Raw genomic sequence first — 13,580 nt, forward strand, 5'->3', positions numbered from 1 at the left:
ATTGATAACTTTTAGCAATAAATGTATTTGTGGAATCTAAAAGCGAATCAAACTGGGAAATCAATTATTAAAAAAAAAAAAAAAAAGGAATAGAAGAAGGAGCCCAAGATGAGAAGATAAGAAAGAAACAATCAAAATATTCCACAGTCCTAATTCCATTCTGATCATCATGCTTTAAGAACAAGCAAAAAATTGATATCCATGCCTAAAAGCTATAAAGCCACTTTACATACATTGACTATATTGTCCCTTATGCTTTGCTTGCCTTCTACCCACGAGTTATGAATAATTCAGCTGATGCCTTAACCCTCCAGCACCGCCTGAAAACAGTAACTTGAACTTTTTCATCTGTGTCTTATGTCTCAATAGCCAAGTTTGCAAGAAAAGAGATTACTATTTTCTCGGCAAATTGTTGTGCACTAAAAAACGCTTGAACAAAATTAAACAACGTTGTGTCGAGTTTGATAACTACATCTAAACATGGCTTCTAAGTCCAATCAAGATTTTTTTTTTTTTTTTTTGATTGAAGTCCAACCAAGATTCAAGACAAAATGAACCAGTAACTGCCAAAACAAATCAACTCGTCATTCATCATTAGCATTAAAAAAAAATCAAGACGGAAGCTCTTTGAGTAACAGGTCTTGCATGAAAATCTTACCAGTGTAATATATACTAGCCTTTTTTTCTGGTGCAAGTATATGCTTGCCTTAGGATAGGATTTTTAAGATCTTCTTCAGTGTTCAAATTCTGTGTTTAACAGTTGGGAACGAAAAAGGTGGAGAGGGATGAGAGAATTAAAAAAGAAAAAGAAAAAGAGAGAGTATGCAGTATGCACCTGCCTTTAGTGCGTGCAGTAAAGCATATAAAATCTAAGCTTGCAGCATGTACTGGTTTTTTAGAGAAATCCAACTAGAGTTTCCTTAATAGCTAAGAAGTGCATTATAGTCATTGTCACCAGTTGCAAATAAAGCTCTCTGATTAACTTATTATTCCTCAACCCGCAGCAAAAAGCAATGAAGCAAAGCTGGCTGATACACATTTTCACAATTCTTTAGTTCCCAACCATTGTCTCCCTCTCAAAAGCAAAAGCTGAACAAGACACCCCCCCAACACAAGAACCCACAAAACACCTACAATACGCACATAACAGTTGTACACTTCACTGAGCGATCAAATACTACAACTAGTAGCAGTAGTAAAAATTAGAAAGAAATGTACAGATTTAGCAATACAGTAATAGGTTTCTTGAACCTCTTCACACTTTTAGCCTCAATCCCGATCATCGGTGCAGGTTTATGGATGGCTAAGAGCAGCACCACCTGTGAAAGCTTTCTTCAAACACCCCTTCTGGTGATCGGCTTTGTGATTCTGATAATATCGCTGGCTGGTTTTATTGGGGCTTGTTTCAACGTTGCATGGGCTCTGTGGGTGTATTTGCTGGTCATGCTGTTTCTCATAGGAGCTTTGATGGCTCTGACAGTTTTCGGGTTCGTGGTGACGAGCCAAGGTGGAGGGCATCCGGTTGAGGGGAGGGTTTATAGAGAGTATCACCTTAATGATTATTCTCCATGGTTGAGGAAGAGAGTTGAGGATCCTCACTATTGGATGGCCATCCGGAATTGTATTTTGAGTTCTAAAACTTGTGCTAGCATTGTTATGTGGACTCCTTATGATTATCTCAACAAAGACTTGACTCCAATTCAGGTATCTATTGTCTTTTCTTTTTTTTTTCCCCTTTTATTTTTTTCCCCCAAATAAGTAGAAGATTTTGATTGTTTAGAAATCAATTGGTGGGAGGACTCAGGTACAACATAATTCTTGAAGGCACGCTAAATACTGGAGGTAAAAACTAAAAAGGGCACTTAAATTTGTCATAGTACAGAGTTGCCAAGTCTCCTTTTCATGTGCTATTTCTGTTCGCTATTTTTGGGGGCCAGGTGGGGTGAGGATGGACAGGCCTTATGGTGGTCAAGAAGCAACTGTACGTGTTCATGTTGGTGGTGGTTTGGTTTGCGAATGTTTACAATTCATCACTTTTCACCACCAATTTGAAAGAGAATCCATTCAGTTTGTCCCGCCTAAATTTAGAGGAATGTTAGTAGACTTCTTGTATGAGACCACTCGAAAAATCCCAATCTATTAGGCCTTTCTATATCTCCTTCTTTTTTTTTTTTTTTGGTTTCTTTCTTATGACACAGTATGATAGTAATCAAATCGAGATTTTTCGAAAAATACAAATATTTCGAAGATTGAAGACAAAAATTTTATATGCGCTATATTACAGTATATATCTTAGTCATATCCTGACCAAATTTTATTTTAAAATTGAACATGCATAATATAGTGAGGGTGTACGAATTAAATTTAATGGTAATCGAGTTGCAGTTATTTATTATTTGTTGAGCAAATTACCTGATCCACTGAATTTTTTGAATAGCAAAGCTTTGGCTACTCAACTTTAACAATATGTATTTATCCATTAAACTATCAGAGATGTAAGTTTTGGAACATTCGGTCTGTTTCCATTATTAAATCGACTAGATCTAAAGACTGCATGAGTCACAAGACATAACTAGATTTAACAGACTTCACAGTGAAAACAGGCGAGATGGCTCGAGATTTACACTTTTGATAATTTAATGGATAAATACATGCTCTTATAAGTTGAGTGGCCAAAACTCTACTATTCAAAAAGTTCAGTGACTACTCGGGTAATCTGTTCTTACTTGTTTTGTCCAGAAAAGCTTACACATAAAACTTGTATGGACTAGTGTACAATTTGATTCCAAACGTTAAGGTTTAGTCACCAATTAAAGTTCTACAAATTATAATTGTAGGTGGGTACATAGTAGACTTAATTCTGTTAGTATATATTCCTCTTTGATGCATATTGCTAATTAAAAACGTATGTATAATGCTGCTTAAAAATATACATTGCAGTCTGGTTGCTGCAAGCCTCCAACTTCATGCAATTATGCAGCAACAACGATGGCTCAGGACCCGGACTGCTACCAATGGAACAACTCCCCGACCATGCTTTGTTACCAGTGCGATTCGTGCAAGGCCGGAGTGCTTGAAGATGTGAGGAGAGACTGGCACAAGCTCTCTGTACTTAACATTGTCATGGTTGTTTTACTCATAGGCATCTATTCCATTGGCTGCTGTGCTTTCCAAAACACCAAAAGAGCTGAAACAGATTATCCTTATGGCCGTAACAGGATGTCCAAGATCCACCCCAGATGGGATTTTCATTGGTAATTAACTCATCAAAACCCAATAACTCAATCATCTATCCATCCATCTCAATCCATGCAAAAATCTGGTCTTTCTTTTGGTTTTTGCTTTTTATTTTCATTTTTTTCTACTTTGTTCTTCTTCCATTCTTCCTTTTGACGTTTTGTTTCTTCGACAGGTGGAGATGGTTGAATGAAAGGAGACACCAACTTTACTAAACAAAGGACATGGAGGAAAGCTTTCACTTTTTCCTATGTATTTTACAGTTAATTGCAGTCTTTCACTGTGCAAAAGTTGGATATCCTTGTGCTGTTTTCAGATTCAGCTTATATATATATATCCCATTGGCGTGGTTGGCATTTGGATGTGGATGGATGCATGAGCCTCTCCTCTACTTTAACAAACCATTCTCTTTATTCACAAACACTAGCTACGTTCTGCTCTCTTGGTCCCTCTTTAACTTTTAAGCTTTTAACTTTGGAATGCCTCCCGCTTCATTTCAGACGTTTGTGTGGTTGCCTATTCACTATTGCCTGTTGGCACGTACCTTACAAATTTTTTGTTTCGTCCTATTGCTTGTCAAAGATTTATGGGGAAAATGAAAAGAGGGGCAGGCGTGACTTTATATATTTTCGTGCCTGCTGCTGCTAATGGATTGCTTGGATAATTGTGCATTTTATTTTCCCCAACTCACAGCACATAAAAAATAACGATGGTACAAATAATATTTATGTAAAATAATTAAGTTTTATTTGGCATGACAGTATGGGCCAACCAAGTCCAAATTTATGTGAAGAACTGTAACCAATTACATTGGTCCAATTTTTTTCACTTAGCAAAAACAAAAAAGAAGTAATAAAAGTTATGAATTCCTTATCTATCATTCAAAAACTCATCACTAATGGCAAAGCCTTTAGCGTTTTAGTTTTATTTTATTCTTCAATTATTCGTTAAAGTCTTTAATTAACATAAATTGTATGAGTCAATTCATTTACTCTAAAACTCTTCTAGAAGTTGATTTTACAAATTGAGCCTTTACTTTACTGCTATTTATCAACGTTGTTTGCCAAAACATAATGATGTTGATATTTGTGTGATAGAATTTAAGTTATAAATGAACCTCATAGTTTAGAAAAGTTTGAAAAATCTTTAATCTCTGACTTTTAAATAACGTGTTGTAAAAAAAATTGTCCAAAGCAAAATGAAATAATACAAATATTATATTATGATCATTATTGATGATCAAAATTTGACAGAAAAAAATTTATTTCGAGAGTCAATATAATCAAGTGCAAAGCATATGAAGTATTACTAGTTCAATTAAAAGTAGGCAAAGTTCGTCAGAAATATATAGAATCGAGAGAACTTCTTTTTGACAGAATCCTTAAATCAAAGAAAGAATTGTATTCAGCGTTGAAGTCAACAGTCGACTGACGTGTGGCCATTTCGAAAAATCGAACTAAGAATATAAAAAAAAAAAAAGCAAAGCTTTTTGGTGGAATAGTTCCAAAATAGGTAAAGCACACCCAAAGATCGGTAATGAAACCTCGAGCAGCTCTATGGCAGCCAGGAAAATTCTCCAAATTAGGCGGAGATAGAAATAGAGATATTAATCATTTTCGAATGTTCCAACCGAGTCCACTTTCGTGAGTACCCACTGTGAAAGCATAGGGGAACACAAACAGTTCCGTCATATGATGTTTTTATACGTTGAAAATGTCACAAGTTGACCATTTAAAAAACAGACACACACACGGAGACATATCCCATGATTAACATTTCAGGTCAAAAAAAGAAGCTTAGGACTTGGTTTGACGAGATTGTGGTCAACGTTGAATCTTGAAATCTAAAAATTAAGTGCTAAAGTATTAAGTTGCTGAGTTGGTTAAATTATATCTGTCTGATAACTAATTGAATTAAAGTGTTGAATTGAAATATAGCAAAAATATTATATTTTTATCTTTTAAAAAATTACCTTTATTTGTATATTTAGAAAGAAAGAAAGAAGGAAAAATGTGTATGTGTGTGTTTGAGAGAGAGAGAGCGAGAGAAAATAATAAAACAATTTAGATGTGGTGTATAAATGTGCATATTTGTGTGTGAGATTGAGAGTGTATATTTGTATACGTGTGTGTGTAGGGCTGCAAACGAGTCGAGTCGAGTCGAGTTTTGAGCTAATCGAACCGAGTCTCGACTAAATTTTACCAAACTCGAGCTCGACGAGCCGGCAATTTTCAAGCTCGAGCTCGACTCGAATCAAGTCGAGCCGAGCTCGAGTTCGAGCTCGAAAAAAATAAAAAATAATTATTTTATTTTAAAAAAATAAATAAAATAATATTTTTTTCTTAATAAATAATAAAATATTAAGGATATATACGTAATTTTACTATGAAAATAAAAAATAAAAAATATATATAATATACGTAATTTTATTATTAAATAAAAAAAATAAAAAAAATATATGTATATATATACTCAAGCTCGCGAGCCTAACGAGCTTAATATTCTGAGCTCGAGTTCGAGCTCTCGACTCGAGCTTGACTCGAGTTGCTCGTGAGCGGCTCGCGAGCTGCTCGATTCGTTTGCAGCCCTATGTGTGTGTTAATAGAAAAAGAACAAACGTGTATTTTGTGCAAGAGCATATATAAAATTGAGTTATATCTATGAGAGTTACACTACATGTAGTCAATTCAGATTTCACTAAAAAGTTTATTTCATTCAAAAGTTTGTACACAAATTAAGAAGTGCTTAATACATTAAGTTATTTCTGTTATCAAACATGCTGAATTTTCTGAATGAATTAATTTTCAACATCAAATAGAGTTATCAAATAAGCGGATGAGCCGATCAATTTTGGTTTGGTTTGCAGTCAAAGTCAACCCATAGCTTAACAGACCGAACACGTACGAACATCTGATCAAGAGCATCCGTCATCCGTGATACTAAATGACAATAACATATCTCGCATGTTTATGAATTAATTCAAGGGATAATATCAGAAACCTCCTTGAGGCTTTTAACAATTTTATTTAGCTCCTTTGAGGTTTTAAAAATTATACATGCCTCCCTTATCATTTAAAATGACAATATTACCCTTAAATATTTTAATGAAATTTCTTTGTTTGGTATGCTTATACTTATAATAACTTTTAAAATTATTTTTTTCATTCTTTATCCCTCTTATTCCTTTTTTTAAATTTTTTTGTCAATAAAACTGTAGAACTGCCACTATTACATTTAGTTTCTATTGTAACCAAATGTCGAACTAGTGATTTTTTTTATGAGTTAACATATATGTAATCCAATATTTTTGCTGATTTTTATTTTCTATTTTTTGGTATTAAAATTAACAATAAATCAAAAAGAATGGCCCCAAACCACTACTAAATTATGATAATTTCACTAGTTGAAAAATTCATAAATTCTGAATGCGTTATTTCAATATTTTCTTTTCTATCTTATAAATCTAAATCGAAAATAAAATACCATCAAAAGTATCCTATCATAGTGATAAAATTATTAATATATTTTTTTTTATCAAATAATAGGTATGGACATGAAAAATTTGACATCTTTTCCTTATAATTGTATAGATAATCTTATAATTGAATAGAGAAATAAATTAAAACTCATTACACAAGGGCATTTTTGGATATTCATTTAAAAATTTGACCAAGTCAATATTATTTTAAGGTTTTATTACTAAATCTATCGAATCAAGGGAGGTAGGTGTAATTTTTCAAACTTTGGAGGAGCTCAGTGAAATTTTTAGAAATCTCAGGGGAGGTTTCTGAAATTATCCCTTAATTCAATGACAAATAGGTTGCATGGAGAATCTTTCAGTTTGCCAAGTGGTCTTTGACAAAATTAGAGTACATCCCAGGTATGAAAGTGCCTTTTAATTTGAGGGGTTACTCAATGTGCAGAGACGTTTAAGACGTGTCCTCGGATGGCTGCTCTTCCACGTAAATTTGATAGCATCATGAAGTTTTAGCTGGCAAGCATGAGGATGAGGTCCAGCATAACGATAAACAAGACAAAGACACATTAACTCGGCACGGAAACCTTCCAGTCCAACATGAAAATGGTAGCATGCATTATACGACTTTTCAAGGTTGCGGTCGTTTCAGGGATAGCAACGGATTTCAATTCCCTCCAATATTTCTGGGCATGTGGCCATTCATATGCCTTCAACGAATATAGATGAAAAGGATAAATTTTTGACAATTTCATATGGCTTCTAAACATTTCCCACAAAAAAGCATTACGCAATTGCAAGCTGCTGCATACCGTAACTAGTCTAGTTCAGACCTTTTCTTTCTTCTGATACTTTTCCAAAAATTTTAATGGACCACGCAAGAATCGTGTCATCTGCTAATTCGATGGGCAGCTTCATCATCATCTTCGTCTTCTTCATCAGTCAATCTCAAATGCGCGGGAGCTCAAATACGTGGGACGAAGTCAGCAAGGGTAATTGTCTAAGTGGAACAGTCATAAAACAGTGGTCTTCCCTCCCCTTCCATTTCTCCTCTTATGATAAGTCATATATATATATATATTTCACATATTCTAAACATGTAAGCCAAGATGTATATTTATGTTATCCAACTTCATGCTGCCACAGCATAATTTTCCATAAATCAGCATATATTAATAGTGTATATATCTTATCATAAAAGTGTGTGGCGGTGTTCATTTGTACGCAACTACTTCAGTCTTAAATCCATCCTCATCTATCTTAGTTTTTTTCTTACATCTTCAAACTATCAAGTTGATTATACATTGGAGATCCAGGTAGCATAGGATAATTTGGAAATCATGGCCGGAGAAAGTAAAGAACTTACGTTGCAGGAGACACCTACGTGGGCTGTGGCAGTTATCTGCTTTATTCTCGTTGCTATCTCAATCATCGTCGAATTTCTCATTCATCTTCTCGCCTCGGTATGTACTAATTACTAGCAGTTTTCTTTCCAACATTTCGGTCATTTATGTGCTTGATTTAACTGGGCTAGTTGATTATACACAGTGGTTAAAGAAAAAGCGTAAACAAGCTCTCCACGATGCACTGGAGAAGATCAAAGCAGGTAAGAAAATCTTGGACTTCCACTTAGTTACGAGCATGTGAGCTTGGTAAGTTTATATGTACAAGATCACAGGACTAATGAACATTTTTTCTTTCAGAACTTATGCTTTTGGGGTTTATCTCATTGCTCCTTACTGTAGTGCAAGAACCCATTTCCAAAATATGCATACCCAAGAGTGCTGGCCGGACCTGGCATCCTTGTCGGGAAAATGATGAATTGGATGGTGAAAAATTTATAAATCCATGCAAAGCCAAGGTATGTATAATAATTGATGATTGATCATTATGTTGTTCAATTTCAATTTTCTTCCCTTTTTCTTTTTGTTACTCCTATTATTTAACTGTTGCAAAGTATTAATAATGTTTTGAACGATGTAAAAAAATGTAAAGGGCAGAACAGCATGGAACATGTAATCTGGCGAGTCTAATTGGTACCTAGTACGTAATGGGAATTTGTTTTGCAGGGTAAATCGCAATTGGTTTCAGAAAAGGGGTTACACGAACTCCATATCTTCATTTTCATGCTTGCCGCTTTTCACGTCCTCTATTGTATCACGACTTTGGGATTGGGTAGGCTAAAGGTGAAAATAGTGCTTGAAATATTAATACCCCCTCAAAAGTTCAGTACTTTTTTCTTGTGTATATTTGATACTAATTGCCGAGGATATGAAATTACTGCAGATGAGGGTATGGAAAGCATGGGAGGATGAGACCAAGACTCTGGAGTACATATACCATAACGGTAAGAAGTTCCCACTAGCCCAACCCAAGTGCGCACAAAGTCAATTTTTCTGCAGTGATAATCATGTTTTGGCCTGTCGATTTCTTGGAATTACACTACTGTTTTAATTAAGTGTTTATGATATAATCTCGTTTCAAGGATTGAAATCATGGTATGGTCGATGATTCTTAATGTCATTTCACTTGTCCACTCAAGTCCCAATTTTACCTACACATGCTTATCAGAGTGACAAGTGGCTGTTTCGAAATCTTTTTTTGTTTTTCAAATTTATAGTAGCCTTCCAACAATAATCATGCCGAGATAATTAGACTTCCTGAATTAATGTTCCATTTTTTTTGTTAACCAAAAGTTCATTTAACCGAATCTTGACATGTTTGTACGTCACAGATCCAGACAGATTCAGGTTTGCTAGGGATACTTCCTTTGGACGTAGACATCTGCACTTCTGGAGCAAGTCTCCAATCCTCCTTTGGATTGTAAGAGCAGCGACCTAACTTTTGGTCTATAATACTTCTGAAATACAGGATTTTTCAGGATACAGATAGAATCTGTTTATTTTGTTTTTCCCTCAAACTGAGTAGTGGTGCACAATTGATGCTTCCTGATCCTTTTCTTTATTTGCCTGGATCAGGTTTGTTTTTTCAGACAATTTTTTGCATCAGTTACAAAAGTTGACTATTTGGCTCTTAGACATGGCTTTATCATTGTAAGTTGTTGAAAGTCCCTTGGATAGATTATACACTATTGTATCCATACGAGCTTTAACAGATGAAGAGGTTACTTTATCTAATTACTTGCATATCAGGCACATTTAGCACCCCAGAACCACACAACATTTGATTTTCGGTCATACATCAAGAGATCCCTCGAGGAAGATTTTAAAGTCGTGGTTGGAATAAGGTAAGTTGATTCTGTAGTTTCTGCCCTTTTCTTCATGATCTGAGTTTATTCACAATTCTGAATGGAGAATTTAACTTAGACACTAATTCCTGTTTTATCTGTCTGCAGTCCTATCATATGGCTCTTTGCTGTGCTGTTTCTTTTGTCAAATACTCATGGTAAGGATTACTAAATGCTTTTTCACATCCTTGTAAGTCAGAAAATTAATCAAGCCATGATCTACTATACGATAAAAGATTTGTTCGGAACTTCAAATTGACAACCTGACTGCTGCTATTATATCTTGGAATAACTCTTTCTAACATGTTTACAAACTTGGATTGATATGCGGACTTATCCTTTTTCTTTTTTAGTCATTTGGGTGGTTCTATTGGCAAAATTGCAATTCGATTATATCACTCTTGGGGACCTTGTACCCTTGTTGATTGACAAAGTTGAATTTTGTATTGTGCAGGATGGCATTCATACTTGTGGCTACCGTTTATTCCTCTTGCGGTACTGTAATAGTGCATGCGAAACAGATCACGTTAATACGTTATTAATCAGTATTTGCATAACTTCTATGAGAGAGTGCTTATACTTAAAAAACTTGCAGATAATCCTCTTGGTGGGTACAAAGCTACTGGTGATTATAACAAAGATGGGATTGAGGATTCAAGAAAGAGGTGATGTTATCAAGGGAACACCAGTAGTGGAGACAGGAGACCATCTATTCTGGTTCAATCGCCCTCGTTTGCTCCTTTACTTGGTTCAATTTGTTCTCTTTCAGGTATCTGTTGATTGAAAACATACTCATATATCAGGATCCGAAAGTTTCACATCTTTATTTGCTATATAAAAGCTATCATTTGAACCTAAATCTGGCACCCTCTCTGTGTTGCAGAATGCATTTCAGATGGCTTTCTTTGCTTTTACTTGGGTAAGGAATCTTCTTCCTATTTCTTAAAAACGAAGCTAAAGAAGCTTCAGGGAGATAAAATTTTTTGTTCTCGTGACCTTGACATCATGTCTGTCTGATGCAACAATAAGAGTTACTGTGAAGAAGACTCAAATATAGTGTGCTCGACCTCAATATACACTACTCCTTAGCGTCCAAACATAATGTTTTGGGAAATCAGAGATTTGTTTTTGTTATAAAGCCATTATGATCTCAAGAGTCTATTCATGCTACAACCTCACATAACACTCATCTTGACTTCTCTTTTCTTCAGTATAAATATGGCGTGCCGTCTTGCTTCCACAAGGGGCCTAAAGACATAGCCATCAGACTTTCAGTGGGGTGAGTTTGAGACGATCTTTGGCACGTAGAATTCTGCGTCAATTTTCAATCATGCTTGAGCTGCATAATTAGAATCATATTAATAATCTTCTCTCTCTCTTTGGTCTTAGGATCCTCACACAAGTCCTCTGCAGCTATGTTACTCTTCCTTTGTACGCTCTAGTAACACAGGTAATGTGCTTTACTCGCTACATTCCTCTCGCGAAGAAGCAATTAAGTTCCAACAAAAAATGTAGACTGATTATGTTAATCCAATACACATTGGTTCAAATTAACAGATGGGCACAACAATGAAACCGGTAATATTCGATGAGAAAGTGTCATCAGCACTCAAAAGCTGGCACAAGACTGCCAAAAAGCACATAAAAGAAGACAGGAAATCAGGAAGTACGACACCCTTCTCGAGTAGGCCTGGAACGCCCTTGCATGGAATGTCTCCAGTTCATCTGTTGCAGGGCTTCCGTTGCAGTACTGTGGATGATGATAGCCTGCAAGCAACCCCACGGGGATCCAATTCTGACAATGAAATTTGGGATCATGAAGTGCCTTCATCTTCCCTGCATAACGCTGATGATAATGCTGCTGATTCTGCTGGAAGAGTTACAGTAATGCATCATACAGTTCAAGAAATCCAGCCAGCATCCACGTCCCGAATTTCTCCAAAACAACGTTCGGTAAAAACTCAACATGAAGTTGATATCGGCTCCACTGATTTCTCATTCAAGTAATTGGATATATACTGGGCAAAGTCGTGTAGTGATTCTTTTATTCTTTTAATGCGGAATTGCTTAGGCAATTTGAGATGGTTTGGTTTGGTACGGTTGCTTCTAATTGTTGTGCTGCTTGCAATGTCTAGCATACATTTACAATAAATTATTGTATTTCTTACAATATTTTTAATTTACACAAACAAAATTTAAAATTTTGACGGACAAAAAAATACAAATTCACCTGTGTGTTTGGATTGAGATAATTTGAAACAAAATAATTTACTTCACAAATTCCAATCACCTTTTTATCTTTCCAGTCACCTTTTTATCTCACATACATCACATCATAAAAAATGTTACAGTAATTATCTCAAATAAATCATTCAAATAAACTCTTATCCAAACAAACGTATACGGAAAAAAATGTAACAAACCGAACAATTGTAAACAATGTGCCCGCCGATTCTTACGGATTGATTCTGCTGGGCTTAAAACCAGACTACTTTGGGCCTAAAACTAGAAGAGTTCGATAATTAGTGACAACCTGCATGAAGCCAAATCCAATACCGAGGTCTGATCTTCCTTCCCTGCCTCTGCTATTGGAAGAAAGGATTGATGAGAATATGTCTTGAATCACGTGCTCTGTTAGAATGTCAGAATCTTAGAACAATTGATCCATCAATTATTGTTGGGAAAATGGCCATTTTCGTCCCTAAATTTTTTTTTCTCGTCGATTTAGTCCCTAACTTTTATTTTTGGCCAATTTAATACATGAACTTAATTTTCGGATCCAATTAAGGCCTTCTACGGCGGCGCCACCACCTGAAAGTAATTTAGCTCCTAATTTAACATTAAACAAGGGCATTTTGGAAACTTTGAATTATCTCCTCTCCACTGCCAACCTCCACAAAAATGAAAATTCGCAGGCTAATTGGGCCGGACAGGGACAAAGTCAGTCTCCGTAGAAAAAGGGATATCTGGAGCCAATCTATTAAGAAACAAGAAAGAAAGAAAAACTCCTAAAGGCGTAAGAGAGGGTTGGGGTACACAAGACGATTGAACTTGGAAATATTAGTGGTGGAGTGGATGGTAGGGGTGGTGGAGTGAATTTGGGTTCACAGCTCAAGTTGTGAACTGAGAAAAGGGAAGTGGGAAAATAAAAAATGGCGGATGTTTCATTGATGAGAGGGATGGTTAATGATGGCTGCTTGTCTATCTTTCATCACCAATCACGACTGGTTTCTTCTTATTAGTCCAAGTTTTATTTATGCTTTCTTTCTCTTTGCTGGTGGACGTTATGTTGTCCAATTTCATATGCTAATAAGAATTTTAAATCTTGATTACAGTTAGCGCCAGTAACCGTAAGGGTGTCAAGCCGAAGAAGATCAACAGCAGCGAGAAAGCTTCAATTTCTTTCTAAAAGATCCTCCTTTTATGCTCGATACTCTCTGTCCCGAGATATTTTCACTACCAAACGGAGCCTTAATGATCTCTAACGTCTTGCTTCTTCTTGACATGACTGACCCTTGTACTTCTTCTTCATCTGCTTCTAAGGCAACAAGAGGGCTGTGATGATTTAACTTGTAGGGCAAATGGGTCAGTGTGTTTGAGGCAAGTCCGACCCGTATTTTG

The 13,580-nt window shown here is 35.7% G+C and overlaps 2 protein-coding genes across 2 annotated transcripts; both read left to right on the forward strand.

Annotated features, from left to right (window-relative positions):
* Window positions 1-950: 950 nt before the first annotated feature.
* On the forward strand, window positions 951-3,593 carry LOC113730814 (tetraspanin-6-like). Its single transcript, XM_027255758.2, has 3 exons — window positions 951-1,704; window positions 2,941-3,254; window positions 3,413-3,593. Exons 1-3 carry the CDS (start codon window positions 1,213-1,215, stop codon window positions 3,450-3,452), a joined length of 846 nt encoding a protein of 281 aa, XP_027111559.1. The 5' UTR covers window positions 951-1,212; the 3' UTR covers window positions 3,453-3,593.
* A 3,941-nt stretch (window positions 3,594-7,534) lies between these two features.
* LOC113725828 (MLO-like protein 6) lies at window positions 7,535-12,056 on the forward strand. The gene is made up of 15 exons (XM_072078828.1): window positions 7,535-8,175; window positions 8,261-8,318; window positions 8,416-8,573; window positions 8,782-8,898; window positions 8,999-9,059; window positions 9,447-9,535; window positions 9,691-9,765; window positions 9,865-9,959; window positions 10,068-10,117; window positions 10,414-10,454; window positions 10,555-10,728; window positions 10,843-10,878; window positions 11,171-11,238; window positions 11,349-11,409; window positions 11,517-12,056. The coding sequence occupies exons 1-15, from the start codon at window positions 8,053-8,055 to the stop codon at window positions 11,964-11,966; spliced, it is 1,656 nt and encodes a 551-aa protein (XP_071934929.1). The 5' UTR covers window positions 7,535-8,052; the 3' UTR covers window positions 11,967-12,056.
* The last annotated feature ends 1,524 nt before the right edge of the window (window positions 12,057-13,580 follow it).

The sequence above is a fragment of the Coffea arabica genome, chromosome 2e, assembly GCF_036785885.1.
Source record: "Coffea arabica cultivar ET-39 chromosome 2e, Coffea Arabica ET-39 HiFi, whole genome shotgun sequence".
Classification (NCBI taxonomy): Eukaryota; Viridiplantae; Streptophyta; class Magnoliopsida; order Gentianales; family Rubiaceae; genus Coffea; species Coffea arabica.